Source organism: Narcine bancroftii, chromosome 2, assembly GCF_036971445.1.
Source record: "Narcine bancroftii isolate sNarBan1 chromosome 2, sNarBan1.hap1, whole genome shotgun sequence".
Taxonomy (NCBI): Eukaryota; Metazoa; Chordata; class Chondrichthyes; order Torpediniformes; family Narcinidae; genus Narcine; species Narcine bancroftii.
Window position 1 is genome coordinate 298,354,705 of NC_091470.1, and position 22,915 is coordinate 298,377,619.

The 22,915-nt window shown below is 39.6% G+C and overlaps 1 protein-coding gene across 8 annotated transcripts in view; it reads right to left on the minus strand.

The window, feature by feature from the left end:
• Positions 1 to 22,915, minus strand: part of lyn (LYN proto-oncogene, Src family tyrosine kinase) — a 108,268-nt gene that overhangs the window by 44,161 nt on the left and 41,192 nt on the right. For 7 of the 8 annotated variants that reach the window (XR_011352313.1, XM_069921471.1, XM_069921474.1 and 4 more), the window contains exons 5-8: positions 20,066 to 20,164; positions 19,870 to 19,973; positions 17,422 to 17,571; positions 12,647 to 12,799 (exon numbers count right to left, since the gene is read on the minus strand). Coding sequence is in view for 7 of the 8 variants with exons in the window: in XM_069921471.1 (XP_069777572.1) it covers positions 12,647 to 12,799; positions 17,422 to 17,571; positions 19,870 to 19,973; positions 20,066 to 20,164 (506 nt within the window). In the remaining variant the exon portion in view is untranslated. The remainder of the gene's footprint in view (positions 1 to 12,646; positions 12,800 to 17,421; positions 17,572 to 19,869; positions 19,974 to 20,065; positions 20,165 to 22,915) is intronic. The other variant, XM_069921476.1, reaches the window with a different exon arrangement.

Below are 22,915 nucleotides of genomic sequence, written 5' to 3' on the forward strand. Positions count from 1 at the left end.
TATAACATAAGTAGCATGTAGGCTAATTGGGGTATATGGACAGCATGGGTTCATGGGCTGGAAGAGCCTGTTACTGTACTGTATCTCTACATTTCAATTTAAAATTTAAAAGATTCCTAATCACACCCTAATAGTCTCAAATTTATTGGTGCAACTATATGAAATCAGCTGCAAAGTTATCTTTAGTGCCAAAAATGCAAAATAAACACATATCGTTCAGGCCAATCTTTTTACGATTATGAGAATCACAACTGATTATGTTAACTTCGTCGACATATCTTGGATCCTTATCCCTTCACATTCTTACTTAAATATAATCTATTGACCTCATTTTTGAGAATTTTCTTCCTTGTTAAGCATTTCTCCCACCAGAGGAAATGGTTTCTCTAAATTTATTTTAATGAAACATTTTAGACTACAATTGGATGACTACCAGATGGGAGAGGGCCACAGCTGGTTGAGCAGTTTCCTCACACCTCCAGCGACTTGCGTGCATTCCTGAGCTCCAGTGCTGTCTATGGCAAGTTTGCACCTTCTCACTATGACCTTGAGATTTCCCTTGGTGCTCCAGTTTCCTCCCACGTCCCATATGACATGTAGTTTGAGTTCAATTGGCTACTTTAAAAAGGATTTGTGTGTGGTAACATTGAAGAAAATGAGGGATGAAATGTCTCGCAATAATTGATAGAGGAATAAGCCAGCAAATAGAAGGGAAGTACTTGATGGGCCATATTGAGTGCTTGCTGTGTAGTAACACTCGATTCTGAACTCAATCACAGACTGGAATAATCAGCATTAAGTTATAACTCTTTCTATTTGACAAGGAAATATGATGTCTTAAGTTTGCAAAATTAAAAGCCATATTTATGCAATTTATTCTTCTATTTCAACCTATTATGCTTCAATAAAAACTGAATAAATTTGCACAGCCCTCCTCTTCTTCCAAGGCCATGATGTGGGCAGAATATTGAACACAGGGTCTGGCCATTCACTGCAACTGAAGCATAACTTCCCTTTGTGTTCTGGCACAGGGTGTAGGAAAATATTTGTAATGATCCCAGCACCTGTAGCAGAAGCCTTAAGTTCAAGTGATGCATTCTTTCAGTTAAAATACAGGGTGGCTACTTTTTGCATCATGTGATGTAATAGATTTTGTTGACACCACAGATTTAGGAGAGAGAACAACAGAGCATTAAAAAAAAAACATTTTCAAACAGAGTAGTGCTCCTCTTTTCTTCTGGTGTCAGGAACTGCGTCATGGGGAGAACAGGCTGAAGTAAACTATTGTATGTTGATCTCCATCCATACCGGAACACCACAGGGCTACATTCTTAGACCTCTGCTCTACTTACTTTACACCTATGACTGGGTGGCTTGGTACAACAATAACACCATTGGCAAATTTGCTGTTGATACCACAGTAGTGGGTTGTATAAAGAAAGGTGATGAGTCAGCATATGAAAATTTGGCTGAATGATGCACCAACAACAATCCTGCACTCGATGTCACCCAAAACTAAGCAGCTGATTGCTGACTTCAGGAAAGGAAAGCCAGAGGTATTCAATCCAATGGTCATTGGGGGATCAGGGGTGGAGAGGATGAGCAAATTTAAGTTCTTGGGAGTCACAATCTCAGAGGATCTTTCCTGGTCCAACACACTAATGGCATCATGAAGAAAGCATGGCAGCGCCTCTACTTCCTCAGGACTTTGAGGAGGTTTGGTATGACACCAAAATCCCTGGCAAATTTCTACAGATGCATGGTGTGCTATGGAACACCAATACTCGTAAGCATAAAGGCCTCCAAAAGTTGTGGACACAGCCCAGGACATCACAGGCAAAACCCTCCCCACTATCGAGAACATCTATAGGGAATGCTGTCATTGGAGAGCAGCAGCAATTATCAAGGATCCACACCATATACGCTCTGTTCTCTCTGCTGCCATCAGGAAAGAGGTATAGGTTTCACAAGGCTCACACCACCAGGTTCAGGAACAGCTGCTACCCCTCCACCATCAGACTCCTCAGCAACAAACTCAATCAGGGACTCATTTAAGGACTCTCATTTATGCACTTTATTGATTTTTTTAATTCTCTCTGCATTGCACAGTTTGCTTATATTTACATTCTGTTTACATTTCTTCATTTGTTAACATGTATACACTGTTTATAGTTTTTTTTGTACTACCATTAAGTGGCCATTCTGCCTCACCCACAGAAAAAGGAATCTCAGGGTTGTATGTGATGTTGTGTATGTACTCTGACAATAAATCTGGGATACGAATGCTATACCTATAGTCATCCCGTCCATACAAATGAGCGTTTGGGAAGGCAGGGATGAGTTGGACGACTTCTGCATATTCAGCAGTGTGGGAATCGGACATTCCTGCATGCTTTCTTTCCCCATCCCTTGCTGTAACAGTTGGGAATGGGAGCACTGAGCGGACTTAGTCAATGAGACTTGCAGATGGCTGCTCTTCCTGCTGGCTCTCCTGTCACAGCTGTTCCTGTGATCCTGTCCCACATGGCGATTTCGTTCATTTCCAACTTGTGTACAATTCTCAGCAATAGGACCATATGGTAATCCGGGGACTTGCTATGAATGTATGTGGAGCATCTGAAATAGTTTAAATCTGTTGAGTTAAAATCACTCAGTTTCCTCAAAAATTATATTTGCATGCATGGAGAGAGGATCACTCGGTTTCTCACTTTAGTGCATTCTAAAGGTGGAACGTGACTATGAACCTAGCCAAAAACTAATTTAGAGCCCAACTGATAAGATGGCCCAAGCAATTTAATTACCAATCACTTCATATGCACTTTATTATTCACATCTATCTTTTAATGTATTTTATTTCCCCCAGGGTATCATGAAATAAATCCCCAAACTGTTCATATGTTCACTTTCAAATTTACCAGATGCATGGTTTTTGGCCTTTACTGCAGATTATTAATTTACTCAATTATTTTTGTAGCTACTTTAAAACATCATCTGTCATCTAGGCTGTCTCTCTGCTTTTCTCTTACAAGGTTATTCCCTTGAACAAGATTTTGATCCTCCCTGTGAAATTTTGTTAACTATCTTGGTATAAGTGATTGAATGCTTTATCAAAATGAGATGTCGGAAACACTCAGCATGTCAGATAGCATTTGTGGAAAGAGAAACTGAACTAACACTTCAATTCAAAGTCCTTTTTTCAGACCAGGGAAAAGGGAAAACAAATCAGTTTTCAGTTGGAAAATAGTGAGGTGTGGACAGGAAAAAGGGAATATCTGATCCACAGGGTTTCTGTGGGGATATGCCATTCACAAAGTCATGATTCGATAAAATAAAGGTAAATTAATGCAAACAAATTGTTATTTATTTACCATTTCTCCAATTTTTCCATAGCAGAGTTTTAGTTCCACTACATCCCTAACCAATTTCAAACATTAACTCTGTATTCAATTAGGCATGCAGAAACCAAATGGCCAATCATTTGCACCAACTGTTCAAAATCAAATAAACTTTAGCAGCACACAGGATAGGACGCTAACTGGATAAAAATAACCTTAAAATGATAGTAGTGAGGGGGTCATTGCAGAGGACACTTCTTCAGACTGGAGGACCTTGACCAGTGGAGTGCCTCAGGATTTGGAACTGGAACCCTTGCTTTTTTAATATAAATAAATTATCCAGGCAAGGATGTTTGTGGCAAGGTGACCAAGTTTGCTGTGACACAAATGTATGCAACAATGATCAGTGAATAATGTAACCTGGGTTTACAATGGGATCTTGATCAGATGGGGAACTGGGTTAAGGAATGGCAGGTGCAGTTCAACTTGGAAAAGTGTAAGTTGCTGCAGTTGGGTAAACTGAACCAGGACAGGATCTACAATGTTAGCAGCAGTGCCCTACAGAGTGCTGTAGAGAAAAAGGACTGAGGATGCAGGTATATAGCTTTTTAAAGATGGCACCGCAGAGCCCACCTCACTGACAAAAGTCAAAGGAGGAAAAACCCAACGCCCAACCACAACCAACCAATTTTCCCTTGCAACTGCTGCAACCGTGCTTGCCTGTCCCACATGGGACTTGTCAGTCACCAACGAGCCTGCAGCAGACGTGGACATACCCCTCCATAAATCTTCATCTGCGAAGCCAAGCCAAAGAACAGCAGACAGAGTAGTGGTCAGGGCATTGAATACGAGTTGTTATCAAGATTAGGGAGCAGAGTTATCTTGATAGACTGGAAAATGAAGACCTGTTCTCCTTTATTTAAAAAAATACATTTTATTTATAAATTTAAAACCATAAAAATTTCTTTGGTTTGGCTTCGCGGACGAAGATTTATGGAGGGGTAATGTCCACGTCAGCTGCAGGCTCGTTTGTGGCTGACAAGTCCGATGCGGGACAGGCAGACACGGTTGCAGTGGTTGCAAGGGAAAATTGGTTGGTTGGGGTTGGGTGTTGGGTTTTTCCTCCTTTGTCTTTTGTCAGTGAGGTGGGCTCTGTGGTCTTCTTCAAAGGAGGTTGCTGCCCGCCAAACTGTGAGGCGCCAAGATGCACGGTTTGAGGCGATATCAGCCCACTGGCGGTGGTCAATGTGGCAGGCACCAAGAGATTTCTTTAGGCAGTCCTTGTACCTCTTTTTTGGTGCACCTCTGTCACGGTGGCCAGTGGAAAGCTCGCCATAGAACACTATATTGGGAAGGCGATGGTCCTCCATTCTGGAGACGTGATCTACCCAGCGCAGCTGGATCTTCAGCAGCGTGGACTCGATGCTGTCGGCCTCTGCCATCTCGAGTACTTCGATATTTGGGATGAAGTCGCTCCAATGAATGTTGAGGATGGAGCGGAGACAATGCTGGTGGAAGCGTTCTAGGAGCTGTAGGTGATGCCGTTAGAGGACCCATGATTTGGAGCCGAACAGGAGTGTGGGTATGACAACGGCTCTGTATACGCTTATCTTTGTGAGGTTTTTCAGTTGGTTGTTTTTCCAGACTCTTTTGTGTAGTCTTCCAAAGGCGCTATTTGCCTTGGCGAGTCTGTTGTCTATCTCGTTGTCGATCCTTGCATCTGAAGAAATGGTGCAGCCGAGATAGGTAAACTGGTTGACCATTTTGAGTTTTGTGTGCCCAATGGAGATGTGGGGGGGCTGGTAGTCATGGTGGGAAGCTGGCTGATGGAGGACCTCAGTTTTCTTCAGGCTGACTTCCAGGCCAAACATTTTGGCAGTTTCCGCAAAACAGGACGTCAAGCGCTGAAGAGCTGGCTCTGAATGGGCAACTAAAGTGGCATTGTCTGCAAAGAGTAATTCACGGACAAGTTGCTCTTGTGTCTTGGTGTGAGCTTGCAGGCGCCTCAGATTGAAGAGACTGCCATCCGTGCGGTACCGGATGTAAACAGCGTCTTCATTGTTGAGGTCTTTCATGGCTTGTTTCAGCATCATGCTGAAGAAGATTGAAAAGAGGGTTGGTGCGAGAACGCAGCCTTGCTTCACGCCATTGTTAATGGAGAAGGGTACAGAGAGCTCATTGCTGTATCTGACCCGACCTTGTTGGTTTTCATGCAGTTGGATAACCATGTTGAGGAACTTTGGGGGGCATGCAAGGCGCTCTAGTATTTGCCAAAGCCCTTTCCAGCTCACGGTGTCGAAGACTTTGGTGAGGTCAACAAAGGTGATGTAGAGTCCTTTGTTTTGTTTTCTGCACTTTTCTTGGAGCTGTCTGAGGGCAAAGACCATGTCAGTAGTTCCTCTGTTTGCACGAAAGCCGCATTGTGATTCTGGGAGAACATTTTCGGCGACACTAGGTATTATTCTATTTAGAAGAATCCTAGCGAAGATTTTGCCTGCAATGGAGAGCAGCGTGATTCCCCTGTAGTTTGAGCAGTCTGATTTCTCACCTTTGTTTTTGTACAGGGTGATGATGATGGCATCACGAAGGTCCGGAGGCAGCTTTCCTTGGTCCCAGCAGAGCTTTAAAAACTCATACAGTTTGGCATGCAGAGTTTTGCCGCCAGCCTTCCAGACCTCTGGGGGGATTCCATCCATACCTGCTGCTTTGCCACTTTTCAGTTGTTCAGTTGCCTTATATGTCTCTTCCCGGGTGAGGACCTCATTCAGCTCTAGCCTTAAGGGCTGTTGAGTGAGCTAGAGCAGGGTGGATTCTTGGACTGAGCGGTTGGCACTGAAAAGAGATTGGAAGAGTTCCGACCATCGGTTGAGGATGGAGATCTTGTCGCTGAGGAGGACTTTGCCGTCTGAGCTGCGCAGTGGGCTTTAGACTTGGGGTGAGGGGCCGTACACAGCCTTTAGAGCCTCGTAAAAACCCCTGAAGTCGCCAATGTCTGCACTGAGCTGGGTTCGTTTGGCGAGGCTAGTCCACCACTCATTTTGAATCTCCCGGAGTTTGCGCTGAAGATGGCTGCATGCACGACGGAATAATAATAAAGAAAGAATAAAGAAACCTCCCCCTGTATACCACCCCTCTCTCTCCCTACTAAAAATAAGAAAAAAGGGGACAAGAGACCCTCAACAGGAGTGTCTATTACTTTGAAGTTTCTTGTAATATACTGAGTCCTTAAGGACAAGGGAATGTCAGAATTTCATTTAAACATTCACACCCACACTTTGTAAGTATGGACACAATATTTTACAAAGTATATTGTATTTATTTCTTAAATTATAAGTAATTTTCTCAAGTGGTATACAACTCTGAACTTCAGCACACCATCCTTCTATACTAATTTAGTCCCCATTATTCAAGGCCTGTTTTCTGGAGAGTGCAAGAGTTTGAGGGAACTGACTGTTTATAAAATCATGAGAGGATAGATAAGGTGAATAGTGACAGTCTGCTTCCTTGAGTAGGAAAATCTAAAACAAGAGGACATGACTATAAGTTTAGTGGGTTTGGATTTCAAAAGGATGTGGGGGAACAGTTCTTCATTCAGGCATGGTGGAACATGGAACAAGTTACCAAAGGGGTAGAGACAGGTATATATTAAAGTGAAACACAAAAGTCTGCAGACACTGTAATTGTAGTAAAGTAAAGACATGCTGGTGGCACTTAGCCTTGCAGGGTCCATAAGAAGAAGTATAACTGATATTTTGGTCCCAAGCCCTTCTTCAAGGAAGCTGATCTATTAGCTTCCTTTAAGAATTACTTGGAGAACTATATGAATTGGAGGGGCTTGAAGGGGAATGCGTCTAATGGGTATGTGGGACTAAAGCATAGACTGTCAGGCCTGAATAACAAATGCGGGGTGAAGTTATCTTAAATGAAATGAAGATGCATTATAATGTATCACCTTTCTTTAAAAGAAGCTGAAATTTAAACACCACCAGATGACTATAGATAGGATTGTATTCGCTCGAGTTCAGAAGAATGAGAGGAGATCTTATAGAAACATATAGGATTATGAAGGGTATGGATAGGATAGATGTAGGAAGGTTTTTTGAGCTGGCCGGGGAAACTAAAATGAGAGGACACAGTCTCAAGATTCGGGGGAGTAGATTTAGGACAGAGATGAGGAAAAATAGTTTTTCCCAGAGAGTAGTGAATGTTTGGAATTCTCTAACCAGAGAAGTGGTTGAGGCTGCTTCATTAAACATATTTAAAATTTGGTTAGATAAAGTTTTACATGATAGAGGAATTAGGGGATATGGGGAGAAGGCAGGTAGGTGGAGTTAGGTCATAAATTAGATCAGCCATGATCGTATTGAATGGCAGAGCAAGCTCGATTGGCCATTTTTGGCCTACTCCTGTTCCTACTATGTTCCTATGTTCCTATAGAACAAAATTCATGAAACCATTTCATCTTCAGTTATTATTTGGTCACATCCTACCAGAACCATGTTTCATTAATGTGGAGAAGTATCTCAAGGTGTCTCATGGAAACCATCAAAATGGACCACATGGCTCCATGCAAACAAATACATAGAACACTACAGCACAGTTCAGGCTCTTTGACCCTCAATGTTACGTTGCCCACATATTCCTTAAAAAAATACTAAACCCTCCCTACCTTGGAAGCCTCTATTTTCCTTCCATCCATGTGCCCAAGAGTCTCTTAAATGCCCCTAATATTTCACTCTCCACCACTATCCCTGGCAAGGAATTCCAGGCACCCACAACTCTAAAAAAACATACCCCTGATGTTTCCCCTAAACATTTTTCTCTTGATTTTGTACATATATCCTCTGGTGTTTGCTATTCCTGGCCTGGGAAACAGGCAACCTATCTATGCCTCTCATAATCTTGTGATCTCTATTTATTCTTCTCTCATCCTTCTTTGCTCCAAAGGAAAAGTCCCAACTCTGCTAACCTTGCCTCGTAAGATTTATTTTCCAATCCATGCAACATCCTGGTAAATTTCCTCTGTAACTTCTTCATCTTTCCTTAATGAGGAGACCAAAACTGAACACAACACTCTAAGTGTGGTCTCACCAGAGATTTGTAGAGTTACAACATGACTTCTTGCCTCTCAAGTTCAATCCCCCTTTTAATGAAGCCCAACATCTCATAGGCCTTCTTAACTATCCTATCAATCTGCACTGTGACCTTGAGGGATGTATGGATTTGGACCCCAAGGTCCCTCTGTTCCTCCACAGTGATAAATAACCAACCATTAACCCCGTACTCAGCCTTCTGGTTTGACATTTCAAAATGCATCACCTCACACTTATCCGGTTTGAACTCCATCTGCCACTTTTCCTCTCAACTCTGTATTTGTCTATTGAGGTGTCCCACTGCAGTGGTGATTGAGCCGGTGCACCGGGCGGTGAGCACAACCAAAGGCCAGTAGCCCACGTAACAGCACTGGTCCCAACAAGCGAACTGGCAGGTGAACAGCAAGGGCAGCTTAAAAGCCAGTGAACCTCAAAATGGTGCTGGCCTTGCTGTGGAGCCAACAGACAGGGACAGTACATGGAGAAGAAGGGCATTGTTATGCAGGAAAGTATCCGCTTTTGTTATGCATATTGTGACATCAGCCAAGGGGTCCACAGTGGGAACAGTGCATGTATAAAAGTCGGGCCTGAGCCCTAATAAAACTCAGAGCTTAACCTGACTACACTACGTGTGTTTATTCTTTTGAGTAGTGCACAGCTACAATTGGTGACCCTGACAGTTTAGACAGCATCTAAACCAACCATTGAGCGAATAGGTACCAGTCAATGTGGTCGCTCTCAAGCTGCTGACCTTCTGGACAAATCGACCACGTGTGTGGTTTGACCAGGCTGAGGCACATTTCCAGATCCCGCAGATCACAGCAGAATCCACCCAGTACTACCACGTGGTGAGCAGCTTGGATTAGGACACAGCAGGCCAGGTGGCCAACTTCATCCAGGAGCCTCCATTGGAAGGCACGTACACCGCCTTCAAGTACTTGCTGATTGAGACCTTCGGGCTCTCACGGTGTGAGAGAGGGGAACATCTGCTCCAACTGGACAGGCTAGGGAACAGGCCCCTGTCAGTCCTCATTAATGTGAGGCCCAACATACCCAAAGACCTGCAGGACTGCAACAATGAAAAATTGAAGATGTCTTTTTAATTTCTTTCCATGTAAATTCAATTTCTGATAGTGTCAATATTGATTTGGAAGAATTAAACTATCTACCCCAATCACCAGGACTCCAGATGATTACTTGCAATAGCACAGGAACTACCTCAGATTAAGTATGTTTATTTATGTGGAAAGGAACCCTCTCTGCTGTTATCACCAAATTAAACATATATTTTAATTTCATTTCAAATATAATATAGACAAAACCTCTTCCCTGTCTCTATTTGTCTTCAAACTTCTTTGTTGAATAATTACCCACTCCCTTCCCCCGAGAACATAACATATTTTGAAGCCAAAGTTATTTGTAGATTAGGACACATACTGCGTGTTGTCTAAAAGACAAAGGAAGTTTAATTTGCATGACGTAAATGGGGATTTGTTTGTGTTGAAAATGTTCGCTACTTGACAGAGTCAAAGGACGAGTAAACCATTTCTTCTTGTGGCGAGAATGATAAAGCAAGGGAATAGTTGACAGGCAGCAGAAGGAAATGCACATGGCTGCAACAGTCACAACAATCACCCAGTTTATGAGGCCACATTCCTGCATAAGTTAAAAGAAACATCCTGTCCTTGGGACCACACTGAATACTCAATTTCTCAAGTTCCTGGAGTACAAATGTTTTTACCAATTACAGTATGCTCTGTCATCAGAGTCTAATCGTGCTCAGATGTAATTGGATTCTGACATTCAATTAAAAATGAAACAGCCAGAAACAGGGAAGCACAATTTTTAGATAAGGCATAGTTAATTTATATCTACATAGACTTTGAGGCAACAGTATGAATATTTCAAATTTTATTTTCCAGGAAAAAATATCATTAAAATTTAAAGAGTATAGAGAAGATTTACAAGGATGTTGCCAGGACTTGAGGAAATGAGTTACAAGGAAATGCTAAACAGGTTAGAACTTTATTCCCTGAAGTGTAGAAGGAGGGGTTGGGGTGGGGGGGGGGGGGTGGAGGTGGGGGAGGAATTTAATAGAGGTGTACAACATTACAAGGAGTATAAATAGAGTAAATGCAAGCAGGCTTCTTCCATTGAGGAAGGCGAGACAAGACCAAGAGGTCAAGGGTGAAAAGTGAAATGTTTAAAGGGAATATTAAGAGGAACTTCTTCACACAGAGTGGTGAGAGTGTGGAATGAGGTGCAAGCTTAAGTGGTGAAAGTGAGCTTGATTTTTGACATTGAAGAAAAATTTGGATATGTACGTGAGTGGGCTCTGGTCTGGGTGCAGGTCATTGGGACTAGGCTGAATAGTTCAGCACAAACTAGATGGGCTGAATGGCCTTTTTCTGTGCTATAGGTTTATATGGTTCTAAGACAAACTTTTTATTATCTTCTAGTATGCCAGGAGTAAACTAGATTTAATCAGTTTGTGCTGAGATTTTGCAGCCTATTTGTGTTCCATATTGTATTGTAATCCGTGACCAAGTCCAAGAGGATATTCACTGGGCACCTTCAATGGAATTAAATTTCAGCTTATTTTCCCTTTTGATTTGTTAAACCTTTTCCAGTCTTCCCAATTCCCTGGTAAGTGATGAGGAAAAATATAGTTCTGGGCTTCCATTAACATTGAACAATAGTTAAATTTAAATTATCTCTGACCCTCCACCACCCCCCCCCCCCACCTCATCTCTCCCAACATGGAATGCCATACAACCACAAGGTGTTCCAGGCACACACTTAAAACAGTCAAAGGTAAAATCTTCACAGTCATTTTCATTGTCTGCTGAATGATCAGTTGAAACTCCAGGAAAAGGCCTAAATCCCAATTTATATATTGAATTACAACATGCATTCATACACAGAGACTGGGCTCCAAGTCATTGATAAATCCTTCATTATAAGTAGTGAAAGGGCAACCCTTTAATGAAACATTCACCAGTAAAAGTACCTCCGCCAACTTGGCATCTGCCACACATCTCTCCATAACAAACAAGATCCTGAAAATTAATGTCCATATCTCAGGAGGCAGACATTGCTGATAAATGAGCAATTGCACAAAAGCAGCCATCGATCAAATGAGGAAAGGTATATTTCAAAATTCAGACCTCATATCTGGAACTAAGCTCGTAGTCCACCAAGTACTCATCCCCATATGGTCAACCTACTATGGTCACCTTATCCGAGCATTTTCTCCCAACAGTATTAATGAAATTTTAATACAGGTCGAATACCCCTTATCTGAAGATCTGAAAACCAAAAAGATCCAAAATCCGATTTTAAAAAATGTTGACATGATGTCACAAGTGGAAAATAAAAGAAACACCTGACTTGCCCACGTGGGCCTCTGATGCTCTACTGGCGCCAGTTTGATTACAATAACAGTAAACAAAAATGAAATCTTTGCTTCTGGCTGGGGAGATGGCAAACAGAGCTGGGTCCAAGTCTTCAGCTGGAGTCAGCGACCATATTCTCAACATCGGGTGAGGTGCTGTCCACATTGAAGAAGTCGCCTCAGGCTCCCAGGCAGGATCGGGGACCTTGGACTCCCGGGCGGCAGCAGGGAGGTGTCGGGGGTTGGCGGCGGCAGCGAGGTGTCAGAGAGGTGGTTCTTTTTTGAAAGCAGAGATCAAGGTTTTTTTGGTAAGTACTAAACATTATCTCTTGCGAATTTTCCCACATGTAGCGTCATGTCGACACTCAAAAAGCCTGCCATTGTTTGTTGTTGTTTAACTGGCTGATACAGATATTCTGCTAATGCCACTGTAATGCAATTGTTCCAAAATCTGAAAAAACTCAAAAAATGTAAAATGTTTGGCCCCAAGCATTTCGGATAAGGTGTACTCAAATGTATTCAAGTCAGAGACTTTAGATGAAGAGGTTATGCAAGTAGAACCAGCCACAAAGTCAAAGAAAATCAAGCTACAACCACCACTCAATATATCATTGCTACCACAATAAGAGTGCACAAATCTTCTGACATAATGTCCCTGCAACAAATCTGAACAAGTCACTCAAAAACATTTGAAGACCTGCGTTTATCTCCTGGTATTTACTGCAAAATGTTGAATAGCAATCATATTTTACTTTTTTCCCTAAATAAAACACTTCCAGATGGATTTTATTTTAGAAATTTATGCTATTAACCATTCGACATACCCATCCATACTTCTCCAAACTGCCCAGCTCCGAGCTTCTTAATCAGCTTCACAGATTCTCGTGGAATCTCCCAAGCATCTTTATCCCAAGGTTTTTCTGGTTTGAGGCTAATACAGGGTGATGCAAGCTTTCGGCAGAGGCCATCGGGCTGTTCTGATGAGTAAAAGCATCATCAGTTTATTCTGAAACACCTTCAATATTGGCTTTAACCTTCATTTCTTTATAGGATGCCTCAACATTGAAATGAATGTAAAACCTTTAAACCATTTTCTAAAAAAAATGTTTATACACACACAGGTACATAGCTACATGTGATAGATAATTGTTGGTGATAAATTCAACAGGCCATCACTTTTTCTTGAGGAAAGTCTAGCTCATGTTCCCCAAGACATTTTTAAAAAAATGCGAAACATGACACTGAAAAACAGTATGCAGTCCCCTACAGGTAACTGCTTGGACATATTTAAATTGTGAAAATGACAATTTCAAGAATAAACCAAACATGAAGCACCTTAAAGGCTGGAATCATTCATTTGAAGTCCCTTCCATTTTTAAAAATTATACATACACAACAGACTCGTGGATTACCATTTTTACATCAGATGGACAAACATTACGAGGCATCCTCACCATCCTTAATGAAAATGAATTAAATGGAAAAAGCAATACACATTCCCAGTCTTTGAAATACAAAAATGCAGCCGTATCAAGTTACAATATTACTGCTGTTGTTTAATTGTTCACAAGGAAAAACCATCTGGATGGAAACAAAGAATGCAACTTTGTTCTCGCCTCTATTATATACAGCCATTCAACAACTACTACATTTTGCATTTTTGTTGAAGGAATTATGAATATTAAAAAAAGCCTTGAAGGATCTTAGATGCCTGGATTAAAAAAAAGTCCATGGAAATTAACTGATCAAATAGGCAGAGCAGAAATTTAAAGGGTTTCTGCTGAGCTCATGAAACCCTAGAAAGGGCAAGATGCCATGGAAGAAATTATATTTTTAATTTAATGCACCTAATCCAGATCCACTACTTCACAATATCTTATGGGACCTGCTCACTTCTGAAAACTTGCAAAAAATATTAAAAAGATCAAAGACTTGAGATGTGGACTGATCTTAACATCATATTTTATTAAATTTGTTGCTGAAATAATTAGTATTCTGAATAAAATTGTTAAAAGCATTAGATATTTCAGCCAGAAAATATGCTTTAGTCAATAATGTGGTGAATGCATAAAGATACTTTTAAAGTTTTCAAATGCATCATTTTCTTAGCAGAGCTATACACAGAATATAAAATTGGACCAGTGGAGAGATACATTAAAGAATATTCTTAACATACAGTACTAGGAATTATTTGGGAGGTGGGGTTGAAGTGCATGTCTGTGCCACACATCCCGTCTCTCCCTCCCATGCATTTGCTTCATCCACTTCAACATTTAACAATTAAACTCAGAGGAACATCAATGACATTCATTTCTGCAATTGCAAATTTTTCAGATTCCTTTGCATCATGAGGGTGGCAACAGAGAAAAAGGAAAATTGTCTTGCAATACAAAGTTGAATTTTAGCAATTACAGAGAAAATGATATTCCTAATCTATTCTAACCAATCACCAAGTTCTGTGATTGTATCTCTAACTTTGAGTCAGCACGTGAATTTCAAATATTAAAGTCTTTCAGTTAAATTCACACAGTCAAGTCACAAAGCTGTAAGAGTTTGAAAATCATGGATTACATATACTGCACCAATGGAACCTAATCATTCATTGGCCATTTTTTTGGGAATCAGTAACATGAAGTGAGTTTTCTATAAGTGTTTGGATGAAATATGATCATTTTAATAATGGGTAACAATTAAGAATTTTCAAAAAAAACACCTAACACAAAGAATCTTGCAAATTTAGCCACATTTTAATCAAGATCTCACCATAACAGTGGAAAAAGTAACAACATTATATGATACCATAAAAACAAGGCTTATCTTGTTTTTATGTCCCTGGCATCAGTGGTATATAGACTGAGAAAAGGTTTTCTTTTGAAAATGTTATTTATTGGAAAAAAGGTTGAATGAGATAGACAATAATTATGCATGGGTTTGGATGTGTTGGGTTGGGGAAATATGCAACACACATGTACTCTTTGAGGATGGATATTAAACAGGTAGACACATTTAAGCATTCCACTGCATATACATATTGTACCGATAACTGTGAAAATGGAGCATTTGGCTGCACACCTTGGAGAAAGCATGCCTTTATGTTTCAGGCTTCAATTTCAATATTATCTGGATTGGATCTGCTCATATTTGGGTAACAAGTTTCAGAAAGGTTGAAATGTTGCCCTTGAGATCAATTTGTAACTTAAAGTATCCTTTTTTATAATGTTGGTTCTGATTCATACACTTTAGAAAGCTACAGACTTGAAGAGAAATAGAATGTGATTGAATTCAGTTTTTTCTATTAATTAGATTAGGAGGATAAATAAATCACAAGTTTTAATTCTACAAGGCCAAATCTAGATATTGATTCTTCCCCAGAAATCTGTGGACTTCTGGGAACAGGGAATGGGCTCATGCAATTGTGTTTTCTCAAGTAATTTCTGAATTGGACGGAGACCCATTATAAAAGAGTTACAGCAAGACCCAGGTGGTATCCTGGCTTGTATATGAGTGCCTCATAATGGGGAAGAATATTGCAGTCATACAAGAATTTCCTGTATATCCCCTCTTCCAACTTCATCGTTCCCCATATGAGCCAGGATTTTCACCACATGCTCAGATTTTCCGGCACGGCATTTCCCTTCAGGAAATCCAGGGCCCTCATGCAAATAAGCATGAACACAAATGTCACAATCTTCCTAAGATGTATTAATTGGTGATTTCCTTTCTGTTTCCCAAAGCTGAACCTGTCAGAGTCCAGTGGCAAAATGCCAGCTTAGATTATGCGAGGCAAACTGCCTGCTGAACTTGCATCTTGTGTAGATTCAGCAACTCCATTCATTTCAACGGAAAGGAATGGCTGTGATGAGAATGATAATTTCAGATAACTAATTAAAAAATAAAATTACATGAAAATAAATGCATTTTATAATAAAACAGGTTTCCACTTAAATATAAAATGATGCGGATAAGATTCTGAAATGCTAGCCAATTCTACCTTAGCCCAAGTAGGAGGATACGAAACACCCAACATACGATTAATGAATCTTAATTGAGCTGCTTCATAATAATTTTGAGAATGAGGCAATTGTAAACCCCCCCAAACCATATTTCCAAGTCAATTTATATAATGCTACTCCAGCTAATTTCCCCTTCCATAAAAATTCTCGTACTGCTTTATTTAAATCCTGAAAAAATGATTTCGGAAGTAAGCAAGGAATCGACTGAAAAAGGTTCTGAATTCGTGGTAAACATTCATTTTAATACAATTTACTCGACCTACTAATGACAAAGGCAATTTCATGGAAGAATGATGTTGAGGTAAATGTAGCTCATTGGCATATAATGAGTTGAGATCTTGCATTTATATGGAAAAAATAACATCTAGTTTGTATGATGATTATAATTTCAATATTAAGATGTGGTCGCCTTATTTGAAATGTATGGGTTTAGTAATATCTTAAATTACTGTATGTGTTTTTTTTAACTATGTTTTTTGTATGCAGGGTCTGTTGAGGGTGGGGGGGGGGTGGGTGGGTTGGGGTTAATTGTAGTTCTTTCTGATTTTTATATTATGCACTTTTTTTGAAAATCTTAAATAAAGTTTGAAAAACAATGCAATTTAGTTATTTTGCTCTGTGTTCCTTTATATTCTTCAAGACAATCTCTGTTTTATGGTGCTATTCATTTTGAAGTTATGTTTAAATGTTAGTTAATGCAAGAAATTCAATGATATGATTTTTGATATTTCTGACAGTTTATCAAGCCTGGGAATATTGTTTATCTAACTGAACCATTTTCTATTGATGGGTTTATTCTGGCTCTACAAAGTGACACAATTAAAAATTGGAAGGTCCTGTCAACCAAGGTGGGCATTGCTTTTTTCAGGATCTTCCCATTAAAAATCTACTTGAGGCAAATACAGGCAAGCATGTTGGAAGATCATCAGGAAATTCCGGGGCTTTTATCTCTGTCCCAGGTAATCAGGTGGATTTGAGTCCAGTGTGGCACACGCAACCAGCGCTGGATTGTGTGAACAACTAGCCAGCAATTCTGCCGAGAATGGTGGCCGGGATCTGTGAATAAAGGTCCTACTCCAAACATCCACATCTGTGTATGGGAGTGTGGAGGTAGAGTGCACCAAGTTCCAACAGCTATGCTTTTCATGCAGTAATGCTTCAGATTGGAAATCTTCCCTAAAATCACAAATGTTTCCTTCAAACATTATTTTGATTACATCTTTTTAGATAGTTTACATCTTAATATGCAACAGTTGGCGAGAGGTGAATGTGATATGCTTGGTCCAGCATAATCCAGCTCAATTATGATAATTTGTCAAAATGCTTTTGAGGAAATCAGATAGATGACAAAGTCTTTCTTTATTTCATATGAGGAAAATATTAGTTTACTAATTAAACTCAAGCCAAAATTAGGTAGGGCAAAAGAGATCCAACATTAAAAAAAAATCATATATAGAAAAATATATTGGCAAACTAACAAACAGATTTTGGTATTTTATGTTTTAAAAAAATTGTTAGATTGGTTTTTAGTGTGCCTGCATCATTTAACATTTCAGGTACAAAATACAAAAACTGTTAACACTTACTTTGATAATGTTTAATTAGCTCATTCAGGTCATTGAACATAATTCTAGGCGAAATGTAAAATCCTCCACTGTCCAAACATCGAATCTTGTAGTGTTTAACCACCTCACCCATCTGAGGGTCAAAATCTCTCACTGACAGTGAGTAGCTAGCTAAATAAACAAAATTAAAGAGAGGTTAGTAGTAAATCAAGTATGTTGTGTTAATAGTAAATTATCTTTGCATTTTTATATCTAAGAAGCCATCATTAAATTATGGGATTTTAAAAGGTCATGTGCTGAATGGCAATAATTGATTCGGGTGTAGAGGTATGCTGGAGAAGGAACAAGACTTTTAGTCCTGACTATCTGGCTTTTAATAAGAAAAGATAACCTGGACCTTAAATCCATCATTTGACTCCATGTCAGTTAATACAGCTGCCTAGTAAATAAAAGGATAAAGGTTACATTTAGAATGTAACATACATGAAATTCTTTAACTTTGTCTTCTGTAAAGAAGGCAGAGCCCCACTTTGTCAAGCACCCCTCACAGAAATGAGGCCCCAGCGAGAAACAAACTTGTAACCCCTGGTTTACAATAGCAGTGCTCTAATCACTGAGCTATCTACCAGACATATTTTAAATGGTTATATAAATTAATATCAACGGCTTTTTATTATTTCGTCAGGTTGTACTTGGGCAATCGGATGATAAACCAACTTTCCATCAAAAATTTATTTTGTCTGGTTCTGACACACTTCTTTGAATGTCCTGAATTTACAACAAACCCCCACCCCTCACCGCTCCCTCACAATTAAGAGAAAAAGGCATCTAACATCAATTCCATCCGAAAGCCTAAAACTTTTGATCAAATTACTGCAGCTGTTGTACAAATGTAGTACAAGCAATAGCAAAACTCTTCACTTCCGAACCTTTATATTGCAACCCTTTGATCATTAAGCATAACCTTCTCAAACATTAAATTAAATGTTGTAATGTATTGCTCTGCTCTGGGACAGCCATTCTGAACAGGGGCCATGGAGGCCACAGCTCATTTAAGTGAAAGTCTGCTTTTTTTTTAAACTCACATAACATTCATTTTTTTTGTTTTTTTATGTAGTTTGTAGAAGTACAGAAGGAGCCAAGTAAACTTGACTCCTTCACCATAAACTCTGAGCAGAGTCCCAAGGGGGCCATAACCAAAAGAAGGTCAAGGATGTCTTTCACCACGAAACATTGTTGAACCACTGTTATTTAAAGAAAATGCTTGGCCATGTCCTTCACTGGTTCAGAATTGAATACCTCTTGTTTACTTTCAAATTCATAAGATTGTTATTTGGACTAATGGGGTTGAATTATAAGGGGAGGCTGGATAGTCTGGGATTTTTCTCCCCAGAGCATAGGAGGCTGAGAGAGGACATTAGAGATTTATAAAATCTTGAGGGGCAAAGGGAAGGAGAATCAAAAGCTGGAGGATATAGGTTCAAATCCTTTCCCTCCCTTGCCTTAAAAGGGACTGGAGGATCACCTTTTTCTACACGTAAGGTGGTAGGTGTAGAGAATGAAATGTTGGAGGAAGTGGTGGAGGCTGGTACAATTTTAATATTTAAAAGATATTTGGACAGGCACATGAATAGGAAAGGTTTGGAGGGAAGGAGGCTTGACGTAAACAATTGGAATTAGCTGGGATGACAACTCAGGATTGATAAGATGGGCTGAAGTGTTTGTTTCTGTGCCAGAAAACTCAAATGACTCTATTTGTCAACCTTTCACTTAATCAATCTTTTTTAAAAAAAATGTTTTTCACACTATGAACCATACTGACCAAAATACACACAAACATTTCCCTCTTAAATATACACAGTGTCATTTTCTCCCCTTTTCCCCCCTCCCTTCCCTCCCTCCTTCAGCCCCCTCCCCACCCACTCAACGTTCAACATATATGATACATTAAACCCATTAAACAATGTCATCGCACAATGAAAATAAATCTATCTTGAAGTGGATTGAATCAAGGCAGAATTTTGCAAGTAGAATAGAAATAAACATGTCTTAACATCAAAAATCAGAATAATTTAATGGAGATCCTAGTTCCCAAAGAGAAGCTTTCTTTTCTTGCTATCCAAAACAAAACCTGAAGCATATCCAATCCTTTAAAATATACTTATGCATCTTTATAGATATTTTAATTCTTATATTTTTTCCTTGTATTAATGTGATAGCTCAAAATTAACATGTTCACAATACTCTGTTCAGAAATTCATGGTAGTGTGAACATTTCATGCAGAACCAAGAGTGAACTGATTTCCAGAATTGAAATGTTGAGGAAAACATGACAACAAAAATGTGATAGCTTTCAGCACACATGAACAAAAGAGAGAAATCCAGAGGACTAGATGGGCAAACCAGAGTCACATTAAAACCAGTTTCCTTAATGAAATGTGGAAACTAAAGGCAAAATTAAGGTCATACCTTTTGATGTTTCGCTTTCTCTAATGAGGAAGGAACCAACTTTATTTCTAGGTGCTAATAACTGTCTCTCTGCATCTTTGCGGCTGATATCCTTAAAGAACCACCTGAAAAATAACAAGAGTTCAAACATTTAATTTGCACATGATATTAAGCAAAAATGAATTGAATTTGAAATTAAAAAACAGTAACAACATACTCTTCAGTTTCTAGTGTGTTGACTGCAGCAACATAATTACTTGGAATAAATCCTTCTTTCCTAGTTACAAGAGACTTGGCTTTCCACCATTCACCATGCCTGGAGAAAAATAATAGATTATTAAAGTATTAAAACAATATATTGTCTACACTCTGGCTGTTGTCTGTACTATCTCCTGCACTAATCAATAATGGATTGACCTTCATCAACAGAGAGCATTTCCCACAGACACTGAAATATAACAGTCATGCTTGGCAGCCTGAGGCAAATACTTGGTGCAACCACTATTGACATAATTTTCAAGTCTTGCAATGATGAAGAGAACATTTCACTGACAAGAACAAGCCAATATCAAGATGTGTTGAACATATCTCAGATTTAAAATCAATATTCTATGTCTTGGGCATTTTCAAGTGATCCTTCTGGTCAACTTCAATTCTAAATCTACTGGAGCAATTGGACAAATAATCACAGTCCAAGTAACAGAACAAGGTTATAATCTCACTGGTAAGCGGCAAGGAGAAATGTCATTTGCACATCAGTGTGGGAAGACTAGCCTGCTATAGCATCACCTTCAGGGGGAAGGAAGGAAAACAGCTAAAAGACAAGGGCAAATTTTCATAGGATTAAGTCAACAGGGGTGGTAGGATTGAAGAACATGAGCAGGTGGTCAGTGACAGAGGTAGGATAGGAGTACTGGGCCAGGAAAATATTAAAGGGATGCCATTACAAAAACCACCATGCCAGTTCCTTCTTGGATGTGCAGATTTGGACCTGTCTGATAAAAGCCATGTAAAAACATATATAATTAAGTTGGGTTTCAGGACACATCTGTGATCAAGCAAATGAAACGCACAGAGCCCAGACTAATGCACAACCACAGTGACCAGTTTTATGACTTAATAGTTTCACAAAACCATTGCTCTACACACAAGAATTTCTGAGCCAGTGGTAATTTCTGATAAACCTTGTTTTTGTTATTTTGTTTTGCTTCTTTTGCTTAAAATTGTAACCTTTTATCAAACCCTAATGATACACTAATATCTGTCAAGACAACTAGTGTTGAAAGAAAATCCATGTATGTTTGTGAGGCCATGTAAACATCAAGTATGTAGAAACATCCATATCTAAATACTGGAATGAGATGAGCTATTATGAATGAGATGGATGAGGCTGCTGTCCCTACAACTACGAAGGTTTAGATTTCTAATGTAATATAAAAAGCACAAAGCACATCAATTATAGGAGCAGATGCCAAAAGCTGTCAAGAAAACTAGGAGAAGTAAAAAAGATAGGGCCAGAATGACAGCCTTTCAAAAGGCAGGGAAGGAAGTGGCCAAGTCAGTTTCATGCTTTCTTTAAATAGTTTCCATTAAATCTTTTTTCTTCCTCTTTTCCAACAATGCATACACATAGTATGAAAAGACATTGAGTACATTTTCTAACGTTTCCACTGCACTTCTCCCCACCAATATAATTTAATACTTTGCACTCTTACACATGGGTGCGAGGTCGGAAATCACTAATGAATTGCATGTGTTTGAGACATTACACATTTTTGGATGGAACAAAATTAGTTTGATGTTCTAGAGAACATGTGGCCTTGCACTATAAAAAGTTGCCACTTTCCTTTGTATTTCTTGTCTTTAAGTGGCTGTAATATAGTATAATCTGAAAAAGCAAAACGTCCTTTGTATGGTTAATCTATATGTGGGAGAATAACAAGACCTGTCAAAGGGTGGATGAACCCTCTCATAGGGCCAACAGCCATCTAGCAAACACGTGTCTTGAAGCGCTGAAAGGGCATCCCTTGCATCGAAGCTTGGTCTGGCCATTCACTGCAACAGAACTTCGCCTAGCCATCTTGGACCTCATCATGCCATTGGATCTGGGAATGGATGTCAAGAGGGTAGGTCTGGACCTGTGGAACCCCCTGCTCAGCTAAAATCCATTCACATACATGCTGCTCCTTTCTGAGGAGTGGGGTATCCTCATACTGACCAAAAGGAACAATCATCATCCAACAGGGGGATGGAGAGCCAGAAGATGATGATATGGGAGGTAAGGACAGAATGGCAAAAATTTGTTTTTAAAATGCAATGAAGATATTAAAATGGTACTTAATTGACTTTTTATATGCACGATTTCATAACTCCAAAGGAAATGGGCCAATGACAATTTTTCTCAAGTAAAATATTTCAGTAACAATTGGGTCTAGAGCAGTGGTTCCTAACCTTCCCTTCCCACTCACATACCACCTTAAGCAATCCCTTACTAATCACAGAACAGTTATGGAATAGGGATTACTTAAGGTAGAATGTGTTTTATTTTTTATAAAAAGGTTGCCCACCCCTGTGATAACATAATACAAGAAATGGCCAGCACAGTTAGCATAGTGTTAGTGCAACACTGTTACAGAGCTCGTGACTCAGGTTTGAATCCAAAGCTGTCCGTAAGGAGTTTGCACATTCTCCCCATGTCTGGTTTCCTCCAGGTGCTCCCACCATTCAAAAGTATATGGGGATTGTTGGTTAATTAGGTGGCACTGGATTGTGGGTGGGAAGGGCCTGTTACTGTGCTGTATGTCTAAAGAAAAGTAGGAGCAGGCCATTCAGCCCCCTGTCCATCCTGACATTCGATTTTACTATGGCTAACCTACCCCAGGACTCATCTCTTCTGCGCTCCTCCTCAAAGCCCTCAATTTCCTAATTTTTAAAAAAATATTAACAAACTTCAATGATTGAGCCTCCACAATTCTCCAGGGTAGTGAATTCCAGAGATTCGTCACCTTGTGTAAGGAGGTTCCTATTTAACCTCAAATTTAAATGCCCATCTCTTAGCTTGCAGAAG